Source organism: Diadema setosum, unplaced genomic scaffold (assembly GCF_964275005.1).
Source record: "Diadema setosum unplaced genomic scaffold, eeDiaSeto1 scaffold_61, whole genome shotgun sequence".
Taxonomy (NCBI): Eukaryota; Metazoa; Echinodermata; class Echinoidea; order Diadematoida; family Diadematidae; genus Diadema; species Diadema setosum.
The window spans coordinates 62190-82998 of NW_027307687.1; the positions used below are offsets into that span (position 1 = coordinate 62190).

The window sequence follows — 20809 nt, forward strand, 5'->3', positions numbered from 1 at the left end:
AACAAAAAGATCAAATTATTGTGAACACATTAAAAATGAATTTGAAAGCATTTAACGCGAAACCCCTGGACCAGAGTTACTGCACTGATTCAAACATATTAATTTAAGTGCACGTAACATGAAAATGAGTGACAGCTTTTCGAAATTGCTCGAGAGAACCTGTAATTATATTTACACCGAATTGTTTGGGTCGTTAATTCGAAAAACTTCTCTACACTCTGGTACACAGATATTCCTTCTGTAGAACTCATCGGAGAACGTTCTCCTCTCGAAGGCTTTGTGTTCCGATCAGCTACGAACAGCTTTGTTTGCGAGGAAGGATTTACTGAACAGGTTGCTGATTCGATCTGTGGAGAGCTTGGCTTCCCAGCATATCATACATTTTCCAGCGATAGGATGCCTCCAAATTCACCGGCAGCCAACTGGATTAATGCCACAGGTTGTCAACAAAGTAAATCTTTTTGTCCTTATGTTTGATTAACACAATTCTATGCCATCAGTGAGGTTTTCAAGAAGTATAAATATATTTGTGGCCTTACATTACCAAGAGTTGAAATTCATGATTTTTCTTTTTTTGAATGCTGGAGAGAACACTGGAACATTATGGATTGCTATCGGTCACTTGGTACATTTGTATAGATGTGATATCAGGGGAGAGCGCTTGACATTATCGTCTTTTTTAATTTGATTTTGACTTTTCAGTTCAAATTCAATTCAAAATGATTTTATTTCCACATAAAGTAATACAAAGTAATATACATAATGCTCTCATGAGTACATGATATTTAAAGGAACTTTGAATCAGGTAAGTTTCAACAAACAATGACTATATAATGATATCAACTTTGGTTCGCATAAATAAACAAGTAAGCAATATAATCTTAAATTATAACACGGAAAAGAGGAAATCACAACAAAAGCGTAGCTTGTAGAATTTGTGAATTACTCTATGGAAGGTGAGGGCATCTCAAGATCCGTCAACGACTCCATGTATGAAAATTTTGATACCATGATGTCAGGCGAAATAATCAGAAAATACGAAACAAAGGACTATGACAAGGATAAGAATGAAAGCAGGGACGAAACAGAGAGAAAATAAAACTAAAGATGGGCATGACAAGGAAATGGAGAGAAACAAAACAAGACAATGGCTACATTCAGTTATCTGGAAAGGTCACCAATGCATGAGGAAGAATTTAAACTCTATACAATTTTGACTTAAAACACAAACTCTTAATGATTATAAAAAATATTATCATTAATTAATTCATTTATTTTTATGAAAATAACAATGTTCTTTTAATCTAGTTGGTTGTTTACGTGAGGATGACAAAATATTCTTTTTTCAGTTTTCATTTAAAGGAAAGAAATGTCAAAGCATCTTTTAGAGTATTGTGAAGGCTGTTCCAGAACCTCGGGCCAGTGAAAACGAATGTATTTTGGGCGAGAACTGCACGTAGTATAATGGTAAATGATATTCACTGGAACGTCGAGTAGGATAATTGTGTACCGCATCATTGCGTCGAAAAATTTGATCAAATATTTGTGGTAAACTTTTCTTATTATATTTGAACATAAATTCACCCAACTGAAATAGATACAAATCATTTATCTTTAATAATTTATAATCACAAAAGAAATTATCAGTATGAGCACGCGGATTTCAGTTAGAGATTACTCTCAACGCCATACTCAAATTCCATAATTCAAATACGGTGAAATAAAACTGGAGTAAAGCATAGTTACAGTGGAAGATGGTACAAAGAATTTCAGTCTATTAATTATACCTTTATTTCGTGAAATTGTTTTACAGAGAACATTGACATGATCTCTCTACGTAAGTTTATTGTCAACACAAATACCAAGAAATGTTATACTATTGACTTGCGCAAGAGGAATATCATCGATAAATATGTCCCCAGGCAGTATTTCTATTGAATTACTGAAAATCATTAATTTGGATTAGCAATAGTAAGGGAAAGTTTATTAGCCATAATCCAATGTGAAACTTCTATTAATTCTAAGTTCATGGTATGTAGAAGAGTATGAGGATCAGGATGAGCGAAAAAAGATGAGAATCATCTGGAAACAGGATAAACGATAACAATTTCGAAGATCTATGAAAATCATAAATATGAATTTTAAAGAGCAGTGGGCCTACGCGAAACTACCTTGTAGAACACCACAATTTACAGCTAACATCTGAGAGTTTATGTTGTTGAAAGTCACAAATTGTTTTCTGTCAGATAGGTAGCTCCTAAACCACTCCAAGGCCTTTCCACGAATTCCATAATGATATTATTTGCTGAGTAGTATTTCATTTCAAGTGTCGAAGGCCTTGGAGAAGTCCAGGAAAATACCTACAATATGACAAAACCTTTTTAATGCCTGTGCGGCTTTTTCTGCAAACGAAAGTATAGGAGCATGTGATGTGCTATGGTTTTCACGAAAGCCAAATTGTAAATCAGTAAATATATGATTTTCTTGGCAAAATCTAGATGTTCTAACATATATATTTCTTTCTAAACCTTTGATATACTTGAGAGTAGAGAAATGGGCCTGTCATTATTGATATCACATTTATCCCCCTTTTTAAACACTGGAACAACCTTAGCTATTTTCATATTGTCGGGTACAACACCAGTCGAGATAGATAAATACAAAAAAAAAAAAATATATATATATATATGGACAAGGGGATGAATGAAATTGACAATAATATTTTTCAGGAAAAGGTTATTAATACCATCAAAACCAGAACTTTTCTTATCATAAAGAACACATACAATTTTGAAAACTTCTTCTCTCTGAGCTGATACAAAAAAATATTGAATTTGGGGTTAGACGCACATAAGAAGTCACTGAATGTTATTTCGCGTCGGTAGAATATTCCGCGCTAAATTTTTACCAGTTGAAGAGAAGTACTCATTAAAAGTTTCAGCTATATCAATTGACTTCTCACTGTTAACGTTACCCCATCTTAGTTTTGAAATGTAAAAAGTATTTTAGGATATATTCATTACATCTTTGAATACTTTCCATGTATTTCGCATATCATGCTTCAACAAATCAAGTTGATTTGTATAACAGTTCCCTTTTTGAATATATTTGAAGAACATTTGTAAGAATATTCTTATAATTACAGTAACATATTTCAATCTAAATTATTTTGCTCAGTAGGGTTATGCTTATACCTATAAAAAATTTTTGTTGTTAATCAATTTTAAAATTGATTTTGTAATCCAAGGAAGTCTCGGAATTTTGTCATAATTTTTTCTAAATCTTACGTATTGGAATATGAATATCTATTAAATTCATATTCATTATTTGCATAAAATTATTAAATTATAAATTTGAATCTTCACTTTGATAAAAAAAAGACCAATCAATAATTTCTAAACTATTTTGACAATTCTTAACATTTTCTTCAGAAAATGTACGTTTACTTAAATAATTTTTGGAATAGTTTGATCTATTTTTCAATAACAGGAGATACAAATATGATATGGGTTAATGATCGAATACAGTGTTTATCTGATAAAACAATACCAGCTGATTCCAGCTGAGTTTCAGTAGTGAAAATATTGTCAATTAAAGTGGCACTTAATTCTGTAACTCGGGTGGGTTTTGAGATCTTAGGCATAAAAGAGACGGGCAATAATAATTTTGTAAATTCTTGTGATGTATAAAAAAAAAAAGTTGCACTTCATCAAATCAATATTAAAATCACCAACCAGATACGAATCTTTACTTGCAAATATAGGATCATTTGATAAATCCTTAAAATAAATCACGAACTCATTGACGCTTGAATTCGGAGGTCTGTATATAACACCAATCAAAATATTTTTACCATTTGGGATTATAAGTTGTGTGAAAAATGATTCACTGTATTATTCAAACACTTAAGTTTTTCGTGAACTAGGTAATTATATTTCTTTGGTAAATAAATTCCGACTCCTCCACCAATTCTCTCTAATCTATTATTTACAATGAAATCACAGTCAGGGAGGGTATATGAATTACTGAAGTGTTGTGAAAGCCATGTCTTGGTTAAAGCCTTGCAGCACAATTGTCTTTTAGATTTTCTAACAAATGGAATAGATTATCAAAATGTTCATTGATAGTTCTTATATTCAAATGTAAAAGCATAAAGTCTTAGGGCCTATTTGTTAATATTTCATTCAAATCGATGATTATTTTGCTTAATTACTGTCCTGCTTATTTCAAAATATATAGACGTAAAATCATCACACAAACTGAAACTGATCAAATAATGCTTCCTATTTGCAGCAGCCAGCTGGTCATGCTCCTATAGGATATCTTAGGATTAGTTTCAAACTTGCCAATCAAGTTCGTAAAGTGGTCATTAATATTCAGCAATAGTATACATTTCGAATCTTTCATTCATTCAGATTACCACTCAGCTTCGTTTTGGACCACGCGATTTTGTTTTTGCTCAATCATAAGTGTTAATAGGAAATCAATTTCGTTTTAGAGTACTCGATTCGTTTTTTTACGATCAAAATCTTTAATAGAAACAGAATTATGTTAATGTGCGGGGAATTTGAAATTTTTGCAGTAGTCACGGATTGTGAGCTTGTTTCAATCATTGAAACTCGTTTTTCTTTTTTCAATGAAATTACATATTTCTGACTCACAGCAATCAGAAAGAAGCTTTAAGATCCTACTGCACTTCCTTCTATTGAATCTATTCTTTCACCACCAACCACTCATTATGAACATTTGAATATGATGATGATCATTATAACAGAAATAAAATAACAAGACTGATATGCACTGTAACATTGGGGCACGAGAAACATAAAATGTATACGTACATAATGTGTAAAACTGTATGATATGATAGAAACACCGATAAGAAAAATAAATGCTGTCATTGTAACTAAAAGAGGCCATATGTGGCCATGAATTATACACTTAATCAGTCACAGATAAGTTATCCTTTTTCATGAAAAATGTCTCTTATCCTCCATTTCAACAAGATTCGACCTTCATGCAAATCAGAATCCTAACGACATCGGCGTATCTCATAATCGTAGTCGGTTTTCTTTTTCTCAAGAGTATCCATCGTACACCCACTCAAGGAAAAGGTTATTTTTTATGTTGCTTGGCTGTTGTTGTTTTTGACATTCCAATCTCGCAGATTCGGGGAACACGGGACACTGCTCATGGGCAAGTACTGAATGCACCTCCGAGAGTGCAGTGAAGCTAGTATGCCGAGGTGGGTAAACGGAGTGGAAATTATTATAACACTGTGTTGTATCTTCTGGAGATGACATCTTAACTCCTGACATTTGTAACAATGAGAACGTTGCTAGAATTCTAGAACACAATCCTTTATATAACTAGTTTGTGAGGCTATGCCGTAAAATGTTCACACACTTACACAGTTACAGACTAACACATCAGCTTTCCATTATCAGCTGGCCATGCGCTGCTCTGTAGTATAGTTTCACCAACTTCACAGGCACGGTTGCTTCTGTCTTTCAGTACGAGTCAATGGATTTTTAACAACTCAGACGAAAAATTTTGAGGAAGTTGCAGCTTATTCAATGATAGTTTCAAACACTTGGAGCAATGCTGTACAGGACTATCCCGCTGTTCTGTACTGCCCTACTTTGGCAAAAGGAAGCAAGTGACATACCATCCGAATTTGAGTTATTGATGTCTTCCTAATTCACATAATGAGCTCTTCTTTTAGGCCAAATTTCATGCAGAAACACTCATCCTACTAAGAGATATGTTAGATAAGCCATCATGATAGTCCATTGACGTCAGTGTAAATGACAGACACATTTTGCTCTTTTACAAGAAATGTCACTTTTGTCACTTGCTTCCTTTTGCCAAAGTACGGCAGTGTACTCCAGGGTAGTTGTCATGTTAAACCAGCTGTTTGTGCCCTCAAATTCTGTCACTGTGTTTATGACCTATTGTATATTCTTCCTTCTTTAAGACAGTTGGGGCGAGGGAACAGCTGGTATTTTAATTTTCTCTGCCCTGTAACTGTTGTTGAATGTCTCTTTTTTTTTTTTGGGAGGGGGGTGGGGGTTTGCAGGTGCATGTGTTCCCTCCTTAATACACGCAATGTCTAAATTTCTAATACTTTCTTAACCGTGATTATTGTTATTATATATTGAGTCATATTGTTATTATTGCCAGAACGACAATGGTTCATCCGCCTACAGCATGTGGCTTATCCGACCCCAAATCTGCATTAGAGAAGAATTTGCTATATAACTGTATAATTGTACTTTTTTTCTCTATGTTTCGGTCATTGTTGTACCCGTGCTCCCCATCTTAATCTTTAAATCGATTTTAATTGGGACCTACGCTGAACAAGCTCGCTTCTAAGTAGGTTCCTTTATATTTCTTTAGCATTCATTCACAGATTCCAAACCTCATAGATCGACCACTATATGTTCTATATATTTGCAATATTTTATGTATATCTCCAGCTTGATATCATGTACTTCATTTAATTTTGTTATATTTGATGTATTTTTTCATCGAGAAATATGAAAATAAATTGAAATTGAAATTGAAATTGAAAATGGCCTGTAAGATCACCTGATTAAAGGACAAGTCCACCTTCATATACATGTATATTGAGTGAATACAGCAATATTTGTAGAACACATCAGTGAAAGTCTGGGGAAAATCGGACAATCCTTTCAAAAGTTATGAATTTTTAAAGTATCTGTAAAGTCACTGCTGGATGTCAAGACTACTAGAGTGTATGATGTCACATGCGTATAGCGGTATAAGGAAAATATAAAGAGAATTTCATCCCAAAAAATGGTGAAGTTTATGTAAACAGCTTTTATAATATACAAAGTAAGAATAAAAGTGTAGCAAGAGAATATTAATATCTTTGCAGAGGGAGACAAAATGAATAAAATTGACACCTCAATGAAATTATATTTTGAGTGGCTCTACTTCTTACTGCTAATAAATGACACAAAAGAAGACAGTAGCAGTTGCAGTAAGAAAGTGAAGAAGCAATCAAATTAATGTCTCTAATATGAGATTATTTTTCGAGATTGTTGCTCTCTAGTGGTCAGTATACCAATAAATACCCACCTTTGCAAATTCATTTTTTAAAGTTATTTAACTATCGAATTCTTGACATTTACATAACTTCATATTTGTTTAATAAAGCGTAATTTTAAATAAAAAATCAAACTTAGTTTTATGTCACACTTTGATTGTGATTTTGCAATATTTTGGACATACTAGTAGATATAACATTATAACAGTCGTGTCATGATAATAATGTCCATAGTGTATGAGGTTCGATGAGACCTGTTCTCACAAGAGAGTATACTACGCTTTTGGTGTGTCTTTCCAACATGATACTCCACCCAGCATAGTAACCATTCAAAGAAATGCACAAGAAGGTGCTGTTGTAGGTGCAACTCTGAGGAAAGTTTAATCGCCGCCATTTATATGAAAATGATAGCATAGGTATAATTATTAGATTGAAATATTACCCCTTTTATTCTGCTCTGATGACGCTTTATTCGAGTTTGGTATTACCGTATTCAAATTATGGAATTCTTGCTTGAGGAATACATATTCGACATTACCAGACAAAATTTTTCTTTTGCAAAAGATGGCGCTCAGAATTGTTTTTTAACTTTCATATCCGAGTACATACTGATACGTTGTTCCCTGAACATAAAATCCTGAAAATAAAAGAGTTATATGTATTTCAACTTGATCAATTTATGTTTAATTACAACTGCAAACACCTAGCCAAAATATCTTATTCTTTATATCACCGTAACAGCCATGTACATTGCTATCCCATTATACAATCCAATTAATTTCATCTTCCCTTAGTGAGAACTGTACACACTGAAAATACATTTGCTTAAACTGGACCAAAGTTTTGTTAATCTGTTAAGTTAATCATAATGAAATAATTTGCTTTCCACATATACCAGTTAACTCCGTTTATGAAAAATCCCCCATGTTTCATTTGTCCTTGAGATTGTGTAAGGTGTCCACAGACCTTTTCCATTCCTTTCCTTTTCCTTTTCTTTCTCCATTCTTCCCTGCTCCTATTTCCTCGTTCTTCGCTGTCCAGTAACTGCGTGTGTGCATTCTTCTTCATTTCTGTTATTTCTGTGTTTTATGTTGTTATTGTTGTTGTAGTTATTGTTTTGGTCACATTTTCCTGGCATGTACCGTCAAATAGAATCTGTGCCACAAATTTGCTATGTTATATATTTTATATGTTTACATTCTGAAATCATAGAAAGTATTATAGTATCAGCATCATAAAGAGCAATAATGTGCAATGATATATAAATGAATTTAATGTGACTATATTTTATTGGTGTAACAAACTGGTACTGTCGTTGTTTTGTTTCCAGTGTTCCATGTCTTACGAACTTGGCTTTTCAGTGGAACACTGTTTTTCGTTGTCATGATTACTTATTTTTTTGGTTACCATGACAAAGTGTGCATGTTTCTTTTTTATGACATCATTCGTGCATATACTTTAAGTGTATTCGGGAAAAAAACCCGTTCTTATCAGATGAATGAAAGACAAATCGACAACTTGTATCGCTTTGAATCATGCTTTCTTTTCCTTTTTTGATGATGGAAATAAACTTTCTATTGAATTGAAATGGAATAAAGATGTTAAACTAAATAGACGTACACCATGTATACAAGTGAATGGTTCTTTCAATTTCTCTAGAAAAGTTTTATTCGTAAGTAATGTATTTTTCCTTGCAGAACCTGGGTATCTCGGATGCTACAACGGATTAACAGACACACAGGTCGTTACTCTACTTCTGACATTCTCCAGACATGACGTGAGGACCGACATGGAGTGTGTCTCTATGTGTCGCGAACAGAGAAATATCACTGATGTAGCTGTCATTCACCGAGGCGCGTGTCTGTGCGTCCCATCAGAGACAATTACTGAGTTGTCTTCTTCTGAAACTAATTTTCATGAGTGGTCGTGTCTAAGCATGGCGGACCTCAAATTACAGCGTGCTGTATATTATGCATTCAATGGTAATAGCTGAACAAAAGTGATAAGAAATATTTTCTTTCTTTCTTTCTGATTGTACATTCAATATTCATTTCCAACCGTGTAGGTGTCAAATACGGATTTAGGGGAGTGGTCATGGTGGTGTATCCCCTTTGCAGGACGTTCACAGTTCACTTTGGAAAAGGATTACTTATGACATCATAAACACTTGACATAATGTGTAGCATGTCCTTTATCTCAGCATAGAATTACTATTAAACGTAGGTTTAAATGAAATACTTTTGTCATGCCTTCAATTGCCTACCACATTTGTTTTTTACTGTCGGTCTGTCGTCACTGCTTTGACTTGTGCTGATTTTCCCTGGGTTATGATGACATAATTTTCAATAGAAAACTGCCAGATTGGGTTCAAATAATCAGATTTTGTGTAGGCATCATAGAGTTGGTTTGCCTTAAAGTACGTTTTTGCTCCTCATACATTTTCTGCTTATTCCTGGCTGCCTTTATTTGTAGTGTTATATGGATTTTGCGACCAACTTGCCATTGTCCAAAATGGCACATGGGATTCCAACCTCTCGTGGTTTGGTTCCATAGTAACCCTCACTTGTGACCAAGGATTCATCATCAATGGCAGCGTAACACTGCAGTGTGTAGGACTACCCGGACGGTCGACTTACTTCCCGGCTTGGAATTCGTCGATGCCATCTTGCGAAGCGGTCAGGCGTAAGTTTTTTGCTTTATTTTATTTCTTCAAACGAAGATGACCATTCTCCATTCGCTTTAGTAACTTTTCTTCTCCCTTAATTCCCTATGTTTATATTTCTGTGGTTATTGAAGAAATGCCGGTTTGAGCCAAAAGATTAAAAAAAAAAAATGATGGTGGATAAAAGAGAATCCTGCTGGTAATGAAGGTAAATTAAGAGTAAACATACTGTCTCCATCAACATTATTATCATACCGTGCTTCCTTTCTCAAGCCCTTAACGTCCGCTGTACATCAAATGACAATCGGTGAAGTACACTTTAGCACCACAAGTAAACAAAAAGAAGAGAAGATGATTGGTGAAATGAAATACATAAAAGAACATTTGAATTTGCAAGGAAAAGAAAAGTCAATCTTAAGTCAAAATAGGATTTAATTGTTTCTTGCTCTCTTGAGTAACTCGAGAGGCTAATATCAAGACAGAGATTGAGAAATACAAGTGAGCTGGAAAAACAACTAAATATAGCAGAATAGAATTTAAAAAAAAAAAAAATCTTCCCAGACGAGAGTATATTCGTGATAAGTAAATCCTGTGAATTATCATTATTTCGAGTAATCAACGTCTGTAGTTGACACGACCTTTTCTCTTTTAATTCTTGCTCTCATCTACGCTGTAGCCCCTGAGATATTTTGCCTCCATCCTGGTAATGTGTCTAACGGAGAATGGAATTCAACCAACACGTCACTGGGATCTTCAATAACTCTCACTTGCGATGATAATTACGTCATCAATGGCAGTGGAACGCTGCGATGTATAAGATTTCCTGACAGCAGTTCTCTTGGCTGGAATGCATCGTTACCAACCTGTCTGAATTTCGAGAAGACGTCACAGGGTACTTGCTTCATACAGTGTACAAGGAAAACACTGTTGACAATTTACACCTTGCACTTTGCACATGAATCTAAAGTAACTTTATCATTGTATGCTATTCAGGAGCATGTTACCCTCTGTTGTTCAAAATAACCTAATCATCATTTATAAAGCCGAATGAATGTTTGAATAAGTGCCATAGTAACTGGCCTGCTTCATAACAGTTTTTCTATCATTGTTCTTTAGATTACCCAACGCCCATAAAAAAAAAGCACTGAAAATTAAATCTGCTGTCAATCTTTGTTAAAGTGTTAAAACTCATAAAGTGCTAGAAGAAATAAAAGAAGACGGTTGAGTGCGCCTTTCTTTATTAGCAGAGCATAACTTTCATGTTGCCACATCGCTAATTTTGCGGGGAAACTTGCATGTTCCGCTATAAGTACAAAACCCGAGGTCCTTCTGAATCTATGCCCTCCAACCTTGGCTACAATTCGTTGTTGCGATGGTTCTTTTTTTTTCAGCCTTCGAAATAACAAACCTTCAGAGTAACGCCACCAAAAAAAGTCCTTCTGTATTATCGAAACTTACATCATTTTTGGGGAACAAACTTCCGAACATTATCCCCACCTGCCTCCTGAATTCTCCGCTTTTGAAAAAGGATAAATTGGAGACACGCATTTTGCTGTGGACATTAATCATGAGACGTCAAACAAGAATTATCTTTCCTCCCTATATATACGTGTAAGTCATATAGAATCGAAATCATGTTTTTTTTTTCTCTTTTTTTACATGATTCATCCTCTTCTTTTCAGCTAAAGAGCCAAACTGCGATCGCCCTGGTAACATCTCTCATGGAAAATGGAATTTGAACACCACACACCTTGGATCCCTAGTCACTCTTGAGTGTGATAAAGGTTACGTCGTCAATGGTAGTGCAACGTTGGTTTGTGTGACGGCGAGACACCAGCTAGTTTGGAACGCATCGACGCCTTCTTGCCAACCAGTGGAACGTAAATGTTTTACGTTTACCCCAACATTATTTGACGAGAAGAAAGTTTATGCATATCATAGTATATCAGAAGGGTTTGTTGTTCAGATTTTATTTATGGAAGGTGATTTTTTAGTTGCTAGTATTCACTTTGAGCTTTTTATCACTTATGACTGAGAATTGGGTGACTATAAGTTTTCACACAGTCTACCTGTTGTGTAGAGAAACAACACGCTTCAGAACTCTTTATACTAATGTTTACTCTTTGGACTGTATCTTTTGGTTTTGTTTGGTGTCTTATTTCTGCATTCTTAAACACAAGATGTAATATGTAACTATATTACATAATAATTACATAAAATACATAACTGAAAGGTCACGAGACAAAATATTATTGAACAAAATTGATAATAATAACTCTAATTTGATTTGATTTTGATTTGATTTATTGGTTTCTGTATTACCATTGTACAATGTACAATTGTACAATGTACATGCGTATGTTTGTGCCATATATATACATAAACATAAGTTGTTAACAATTTCTTTTTTCTACATTGCCTTTACACGATGTACAGCAAAATGTATCAGCAGTACAACAATGAATAATACAATGGAGCTACAGCATAAGCGTGGCTTGATTTGCGTGCAGCCCCATACATAATACACATTTGAAAAAAAAAAATAGGAGGGAGGGATGACTTGCGTAGAGATAGGATAGTAGAAAGGAGAAAGGGAAAGGAGTGGTCTTTCTTGCTTTCACTAAAGGTTTACACAAAGTAAGTTCACCTGAAGCACTGATCAGCACGGCATAACAATATTTTCTCACCGAGGTACAGGTGAACAGTTAATATACCAGGGAGGTGCTAGAGAAGGAGAGACAACTACTGCTCTCCTTTGAAGTCATGCGCGGCGCCGCCGAGAAGTTATGCGTTCAACTACAGGTGTTACCCATGTACTTTGACAAAAGAGAGCATCAATAATCGGGACTAGCGCTCTCACATCTAGAAATACTTGCCCCTACTGCAATTCGCTCTCTGTTTCAATGTGAGGGCAACAATGAATTTGTGTAACTTGAATTGGAGCAGCGAACCAAAATGCAGTGTAAAACTAACAATTTTAACAGCAAATAGTTTAAAAGCACGCTGGAATACGCTTTAGCGGAGTACTGTATTTGAAAGATCAAAATATCCCAGATTAAAAGATTAAAAAACTAACATGCACAAATATGCGCATTATAGAAAAATATTAGGATTTTTAGACCCCGTTTACAGTGCGAGGCTCGGCCGCGGCTCGGCCGCGGCCGTGCCCAGCCCCGCTTCAGTATAAACGCACAAAAGGCCAAATGCGAGGCCAAAATTGGCCTCGCATTTGGCCTCGCTCTGGAGGTGGTCTCGGCCGCGGCCGAGCCGCGGCCGAGCCTGGCCTTTTCTTGGTGTAAACCAAAGACGCTTAATAAATAAGACACGAAAGTGCGCGCTAATCCTGTACAAAACAAATGGACAGCGCGCGGTCTTCAAGCGTATACGCACATCACCTGAGACGCGCTGCCTTGACGCTTGATAAACAACAGCAGCGCAAGCGGCTTCAGGGACAGCGCGTCTCAGGTGATGTGTGTCTTTGCCTGAGACGCGCTGTCTTTGCAGATGTTGTTGTTGTTTATCAAGCGTTTTTGATTGTGAGATCATGTTGTTGCCAAATTTTTACCTCCACGAAATAATCCTTATTACTCTAAAATCTCGTTCTTCAAAATTATCCCCTTCATCGATAAAAAGCTACGACTATAATTTTTAAATCTTTTTAAGATAATAAAAACACCATTACTTTTGGAAATGAGTGATGTTCCTAGGTGTACTGAGTTTGTACTTAGCTCTCTTTTGTATCGTCACTGTAAACGGGGTCTAAGAGGGCCTAAGACCCCGTTTACAATTTTGTGTCCATCTTTATCGCGCGCCTTCGTATCTTATATCTCTACTATCTTTGGTGTAAACGCAAACTGGGCCAAATGCGCGGCCAATTGCGCGGCCAATTTTAGTCTGGCTTCCAAACCCTCTGCCTGTATCTTTCGCTATTCAGGATATTAACCCCCTCAACGTCGAAAACTAGTATAGTTTAAGGTGGTTTTGTCCTGCAAAGGATTCTTTCCTTCGGCAAAGGCCTTTGCCCGAACGGCGACTTCGTCGCCACGGAATTCATTTGGTAAAGGGTCTGAAAACCAGACAATACCAAATTGCATTTGTTTACAAGCAGAGCGCCACTACCACATATTGAAAGGTTTGAATCAAAAGCGTGGCCGAGCCCAGCAGTGTAAACGGACAAAATTGCGAGGCTCGGCCGCGCAATTGAGGCCGGTCTCGGCCGCGGCCGAGCCGCGGCCGAGCCCGGCCTCGCACTGTAAACGGGGTCTAAGAGGGCCTAAGACCCCGTTTACAGTGCAGGGCCGGGCTCGGCCGCGGCCGAGCCTCGCAATTTTGTCCGTTTACACTGCTGGGCTCGGCCGCGCTTTTGATTCAAACCTTTCAATATTTTGTCGTAGTGGCGCTCTGCTTGTAAACAAACGCAATGTGGTATTGTCTGGTTTTCAGACCCTTTGCCAAATGAATTCCGTGGCGACGAAGTCGCCGTTCGGGCAAAGGCCTTTGCCGAAGGAAAAAAAAAATCCTTTGCAGGACAAAACCACCTTAAACTATACTAGTTTTCGACGTTGAGGGGGTTAATATCCTGAATAGCGAAAATACAGGCAGAGGGTTTGGAAGCCAGACTAAAATTGGCCGCGCAATTGGCCGCGCATTTGGCCCAGTTTGCGTTTACACCAAGAAGAGGCCGGGCTCGGCCGCGGCTCGGCCGCGGCCGAGACCACCTCCAGAGCGAGGCCAAATGCGAGGCCAATTTTGGCCTCGCATTTAATGGCCTTTTGCGCGTTTACACTGAAGCGGGGCTGGACTCGGCCGCGGCCGAGCCGCGGCCGAGCCTCGCACTGTAAACGGGGTCTTATTTTCATTTCATTTTGATTTGCGCATTACGAAGAAACTAGAAATACATGTTTATAATATTGAATTCTTTCCTAAACTATTCTAAATCAATTCGAGTATTTCATTTAAAATTTTACGGTGAAATAAAACTTGTATTTCAACGAAAGGTGAAATGCGTTCTTCGTCTCCGAACTTCGTCTTGCAAACCAGAGCGGTGCCGAGCATGACTTCAAAGCGTAATGGAATGCTAGACATCCCATTGTAACGCCTTGAACCCAAACATGTGTTTGCATGAATTACGAAGAGTTGCCACTCCATCTCTGTAACACCTCCCTGAATATACAGTTCATGGTAGGTTACATGATTACGTAATAGACTAAATAGGGCGATATTCGCGTATAATACACTACCAATGACAATGATATTACTGATATCCAGAGAGCAACATTGTTTTGACAATAGTCCTCACAAATAATGTCTAGAACATTTCCTCATAGTCTCGTGGAACTGAAAAATTGCAGGAAACTCCGGAAAAATAAAATGCATGGACTGTAAGTACAGAAAGAAATAAGTCAGAGAAAAGAAAAGCGGAGATTGGTGTATATATAGGTGCGTTCATTTTTCAAACAATTATATATATGTTTAAAAAAGATAATGTTAAGTCACAGAGCTACTTCTTAGACCTACATGTACGGTTTGAGATCTGATTGGTTTTGAAATCATGAAAGTGTCATAGTTTGTTAGGCCTATCACATGAAAACGGGGAAAAAAATAAGATAAATGAGGTATGTGTACTTGAATGAAATAAAGGTTTTCCTGGTGAATTTCATACTTTTGTCATTCAAGTTCCTATTCCGAGCATTCAATTTCACGCATTCCACGCTCGCAGCACTGTATCAGCAATCACATTCAAAGTCAGGTCATTCGAATTCACTATCGGAGCATACATATTCACTATTGGAGCATTCAAATTTACTATCGGACAGTGTCGGAGCATTCAAATTTGAGAGAGGAGTACGCATTTCAGCAATGACCATTCATATTCATGTCAAGCTGGCGACGGAATCTCGTCGATCATTAAAATTCGTCAAATGAATAGCAACCATGTTCCAAATAGCTGCATTCAATTTAAAAGAAGGCCGGAATTTAGTTAGACCCCGTTTACAGTGCGAGGCTGGGCCGAGCCGCGGCCGAGCCCAGCCTCAATATTGCGAGGCCGGGCCCCGCAATTTTGTCCGTTTACACTGCCGTGCTCGGCCGCGCTTTTGATTCAAACCTTTCAATACTGTTGTCGTAGTGGCGCTCTGCTTGTAAACAAATGCAATTTGGTATTCTCTGGTTTTCAGACCCTTTGCCAAATGAATTCCATGGCGACGAAGTCGCCGTTCGGGCAAAGGCCTTTGCCGAAGATAAAAATCCTTTGCAGGACAAAATCACCTTAAACTATACTAGTTTCGACGTTGAGGGGGTTAATATCCTGAACAGCGAAATAGTACAGGCAGAGGGTTTGGAAGCCAGACTAAAATTGGCCGCGCATTTTTTGGCCCAGTTTACGTTTACACTGAGAAAAGGCCGGGCTCGGCCGCGGCTCGGCCGCGGCAGAGACCACCTCCAGAGCGAGGCCAAATGCGAGGCCAATTTTGGCCTCGCATTTGGCCTTTTGCGCGTTTACACTGAAGCGGGGCTGGGTGCCGCGGCCGAGCCGCGGCCGAGCCTCGCACTGTAAAGGGGGTCTAAGTTTAAGGCCGTGTATCATGTGTCTTTTTGTGGTTTGTGTTTTGCACGAAATAAATGATTAGATTGTCGTTGTGTTGTTTGGATACACCGCTGATTGGACCTTACACTTTAGAATTTCTTGTGATGAACAACGAAGAATGCATGTACACAGAACAATGTAGAACCTTTAAACAATAGTAATTACATAATATTTAAGCATTCCTTGGTTGTGTATGCAAATTCTCCTTTCTTATAAAAGTGTACTCCATTTTCCTCGTTAAATTGATCGCACGAAGTAGGAACTCGATCGCCTGAAAATGAAATTGAACGCTCCAAACAAGCTCACCGGGACTATCACATAACTATCACGTGAATTTGAATGCACGAGTAGGAAATGCAATGCTCGCATTTGGAAATTGATGTTCATGTTCACAAAATTATTGCATCAAATCGCATGAAATCTGCGTATGCCGTCTAGAAAAGTAAGACTGTCCAGTGAAAAACGTTATCTACGTTTTGTGAAATCATTTTGAACCAATGTGTGTCGGCTTTACATCATATGAAGGACTGAAGGCATCACGGATGAATAACGTTGTTACAGAACTGCAACTGAACTTGAAATCAAAATGGAGATTGAAATTTTAAGATTTCAAAGATACAATTGTGGATTCTGTTTTGGGCATTTGTTTGGCAATATTTCGTGGCAACCCAAACGGCAAAAGTGTGCTGACATTTCAGCCATTCCGTAACTTATATACACCTTCGAATTAATTATGTACTTTTCGTCAATGTTTAGGTGGAAGCTGCCTTGTTCTGATTACAATTGAAATAAGCTCTCCTCATCTTCACTCCCCACCCTCCATCCCCTAACCTAAAAACAGAAGAAAAAAAAAAGAGAAAACGAATCTTTCAATTATCCATGCGTATACACCATGTGCATCACAATGGAAATAAAACAATGCCGAAGCCGTACTCTTGTCACAACACGCCTAAAATGTTTGTTACGATCATTCTCTCAGTTCCAGATAAAGTGTCGAAATGTGGTCATCCAGGTAAAATATCGCACGGAAATTGGGATTCAGACACCGTTCGGGTTGGATCCATAGTAACCCTGGATTGTGATGAAGGTTACAGAGTCAATGGTAGTGCGATGTTGCTTTGTATGACATCATCAGACGAAAACACATCGACATATTCGCCAGGTTGGAACGCATCCATTCCATTTTGCCAACCAATCGTTGGAATCGAAAGTAAGTCCTCAAAATATATCACCATCATGCCACCATCCCAGCATTAGAAGAACTTATTTTGTTTAATATCTTGCCGACCAGGTGAAAAGAAAATGCTTGAACTGATACCTTTATCACCGACATAATTGTAAAAAGAAAATATGATCGAGTTCCTCAGGCGAACATACGTGCTTATACTTTCTTTGAAAGTTTATGTCAAGAATCGTTTTTTGCTTTCTTGGGGGCCTCTAAGGCAAGTGTTATGTATGAGACCTTTCTTGTAAAATTGTGTTTGTACGTATTATTAGGCATTATGACATGCTCATTTCAGCCGACTTTATTGCTACTGAAGTTAGGAAAGGCATTTTACAGGGAAGCAGTTTTGGAAATTGAGAAAAAAAGGTAAACGGCGATGAAACGTGTTTGATTAAAGAGATCTTAGATCTTCGAGCAAAAGTCAGCTTGGAATGGGATATGAGTGGATCTTTGAAAGAGGGCAATGACAGGACGGGTGTCTTCACCTCTCCATCGAGAAACTATGTAGCAAAGATGAAGAGAAGATATATGGAATGGTGATAGAATTCTTGCGTCTACCCAAACCTATACTTTTACCTTAATCCTCTTTGTTGCTTTTTGAACTCGAAAAAAAAAAAAAAAAACGACTTTGTGTCTTGATTAACCATTTCGTTGTTGTTGCTTTTTTTCTCTGAATTACCAGGCTCTGGGCGTGATGATTTTTATCTATTTGTGGTTTGTCTGGGTTTTTTTTCCGAATGACGATCTAGACGTCGCACTTGCTCTATTATCGACCAAATTCGTATCATTTTTAATTGATTTTTTTTTGTTTCCGCGTAAACAAAAGAAAGAATTGTAAGTTGGTGGCATCATCATCCTTGCCTTAGCGAAAATTATGCGGTTGTGATCATAACCCCTTTTTTGTAGGAACATATGAAACTTTCAATGCTTTCCCTAGGCAAAATTTGAATAGGCTCGTATTTTAGGTTTTCTTCAAAATCCCATTGGCATTCATGATGTACATTGGCACTGGTCTGACGGTCCCTCACCAGTAAATATCCCTGCTGGACCAGTAACTTTTTCAGGAATGGACCAGTGAAACGTGCAAAACTGGGTACCTCCTGGTCCGTCCTGTCGGTCGGACCAGTAGGAAACCATACCACTAATGGGTTAGTGTGCAACCCTGTCCAGGTTCTTTCGTTATCTGCAGCAATAAAAGAATGTCTCATTTCATATCGAGTGCCATTCTGCACGCTGGAGATGGAAAAGGAATAATTGATTGACGCCATTTCGTCTTCTCAAAAAAGATAACATCCTTGGGAGAAAAGACAAACACTTGGCCCTGTACTGGACAAAAGAGCTTTGCCTGTTTTACCACACGGTGCAGGGAACCATGCTATCCTATTTACTTCCTTATATTTCTTATAAACGTGTGCTTTTCTGTGTTAAAAAAAAAGAACAAAACAAAACAATCTTTGACCTCGTGTTGGTTAATAGAGCTCTATACCATATTTCAATTTGTCATCCTGTTGCAGCATGGGTCGGATGCCTTCGAAAAATAGCTATTACAAGTTCGATAGTTGTCGGATTAGTTCTCGTGCTTTTTGGAACCTGCATCCTCCAAAGGTTCACCACCATACCTTGCACTTGTGATAAGGTAAGAAGTAACTTCGTTACAATAGCTGAGAGATTTATTGAATTACAATCAATAATTTCAATTACACCGTCCTCATCCACTATATAGCGTAACCTGTCTTTCAAAATGCATCTTGGGTGAATCGTCAGTGCCATATAAAGATAAGATGCGTAATTTTGAAACTTTAAGAAGGTATCATGTGAAAAAAAAAATGAAATGGGACAGTCATTCTAACAACCATATCCTCACACAATTGGTCGGGCACATAGTTCGTAAGAATCTTGTTAAAATGGTTACGGACACACAAAAATGAAAACATTTATGACTGCAACAACAACAAAAAAAAGCCTCATGGGTAATCTTTGTATGCGTGTGGCTGCAAAGCTAGATTCAGGTGTTCGTGTATAAAGTAAATGAGTAAGTAATAAACTAAAGTAAAGTTTGGAAGTAAATATAAGAACTTCTTAAAGCATAGGAGTAAATAATGTGCTTATGATATTGATCAATTTTTTGTTCTGTATTTTTAGCAAACATGTCGGAAACAGAAAACTGTAAGATTTCAAACCTATCATCTACTTCTTTCTGCGCACCGACACTCCCACAACGGTATCACTGGTTGTTGGCAGTGACACAATGAACTTGGAAGTGTGCCCAGTTGACAATTATCGATGAACATCATAAAAGTCATAACGCTCTTTTACCCCTGCTTTAAAAATCTCTTCATTTCTTTCAGTAAGCCTTAATCACCCTGGGCTGTGTTATTCAACATAGCAATGTCGGAATTTCAAAGCCTGCGTATAGTTCCAAGTTAATCGTGTCACTACCGGTAATCGGGGATAGCCTGGTAGTAGTCTCGCTACACAGAAGGCAGTAGCTGACAGGTTCGACTCTCGCTGGTTACCTTTTCCAACCTGATTGTTGAAATGTGAAATTTGCACAGACGGAGGCAATTTTATTGATAAAAATCATACCACATAAGACACATTTTGAAGTATTCTGCAACTCTTTATTCGTCTCTGCAGGATTACACTCCTAGAACAAAAATGAGAAGCTCAGCAGACAAGAGCTCGCTGCCCCTCCACGACATTGAGAGGCAAAATGGTGAAGACGTTATTGATGCTCAAAAAGAGCAATACATTGACATGTCACGTACGGCAAAGAAAGAAAAAAGGAAGGACGTCACATTTGCGGAGTCCACAGATATTGAGGAAGACGAAAAGGATATTGATGAAGACGGTTATTTACTTTCCAGAGCTGCAGGAGACTGTTCTGGATCTAGAAACATTCAGTCACCAATTTACGAGGACATTCCGACAACTTCCGACCAATCATCTACCTTCCTAGAACCACATTATGTCAATGAGGTATTGAATGTCGGAAAGACTGAAGCACACAAGTCCCTAGGATTGAGTGCGCACGATCCATTATATTCTGTATCCATCTACTCAAGCAAACCAAATGAAAAACCAGAGGTAGACAAAGATGGGTACCTTGTGCTCGAATCAAATACTGGTGAAATTATTGATGATCAGTTTGCTGTCAAAGACGATAACTTGCCCGCCACCCAAATACCTCTGTATGAAAATGAGACTTCTCGAGGGGCAGTGATTCATAAGGCACACGTTCACGCCAAGCCACCAATGTACTAG

The 20809-nt window shown here is 37.5% G+C and overlaps 2 protein-coding genes across 2 annotated transcripts; both read left to right on the top strand.

Annotated features, from left to right (window-relative positions):
* Window positions 1-396: 396 nt before the first annotated feature.
* LOC140245915 (complement receptor type 2-like) lies at window positions 397-20196 on the top strand. The gene is made up of 7 exons (XM_072325388.1): window positions 397-451; window positions 5168-5245; window positions 8770-9054; window positions 9545-9754; window positions 10411-10626; window positions 11417-11674; window positions 20183-20196. Exons 1-7 carry the CDS (start codon window positions 397-399, stop codon window positions 20194-20196), a joined length of 1116 nt encoding a protein of 371 aa, XP_072181489.1.
* A 7-nt stretch (window positions 20197-20203) lies between these two features.
* LOC140245919 (uncharacterized) lies at window positions 20204-20809 on the top strand. The gene has a single exon (XM_072325390.1). It carries the CDS (start codon window positions 20204-20206, stop codon window positions 20807-20809), a length of 606 nt encoding a protein of 201 aa, XP_072181491.1.

What these genes read in the sequence shown, in the direction of transcription:
- LOC140245915 (XM_072325388.1), top strand. Translation starts at nt 397, where the DNA reads ATGCCTCCAAATTCACCGGCAGCCAACTGGATTAATGCCACAGGTTGT. An exon ending in TGCCACAGGTTGTCAACAAA is followed by an intron (nt 452 to 5,167) that starts GTAAATCTTTTT and finishes CCAATCTCGCAG; the next exon opens with ATTCGGGGAACACGGGACAC. An exon ending in TTTCGAGAAGACGTCACAGG is followed by an intron (nt 10,627 to 11,416) that starts GTACTTGCTTCA and finishes TCTTCTTTTCAG; the next exon opens with CTAAAGAGCCAAACTGCGAT.
- LOC140245919 (XM_072325390.1), top strand. Translation starts at nt 20,204, where the DNA reads ATGAGAAGCTCAGCAGACAAGAGCTCGCTGCCCCTCCACGACATTGAG.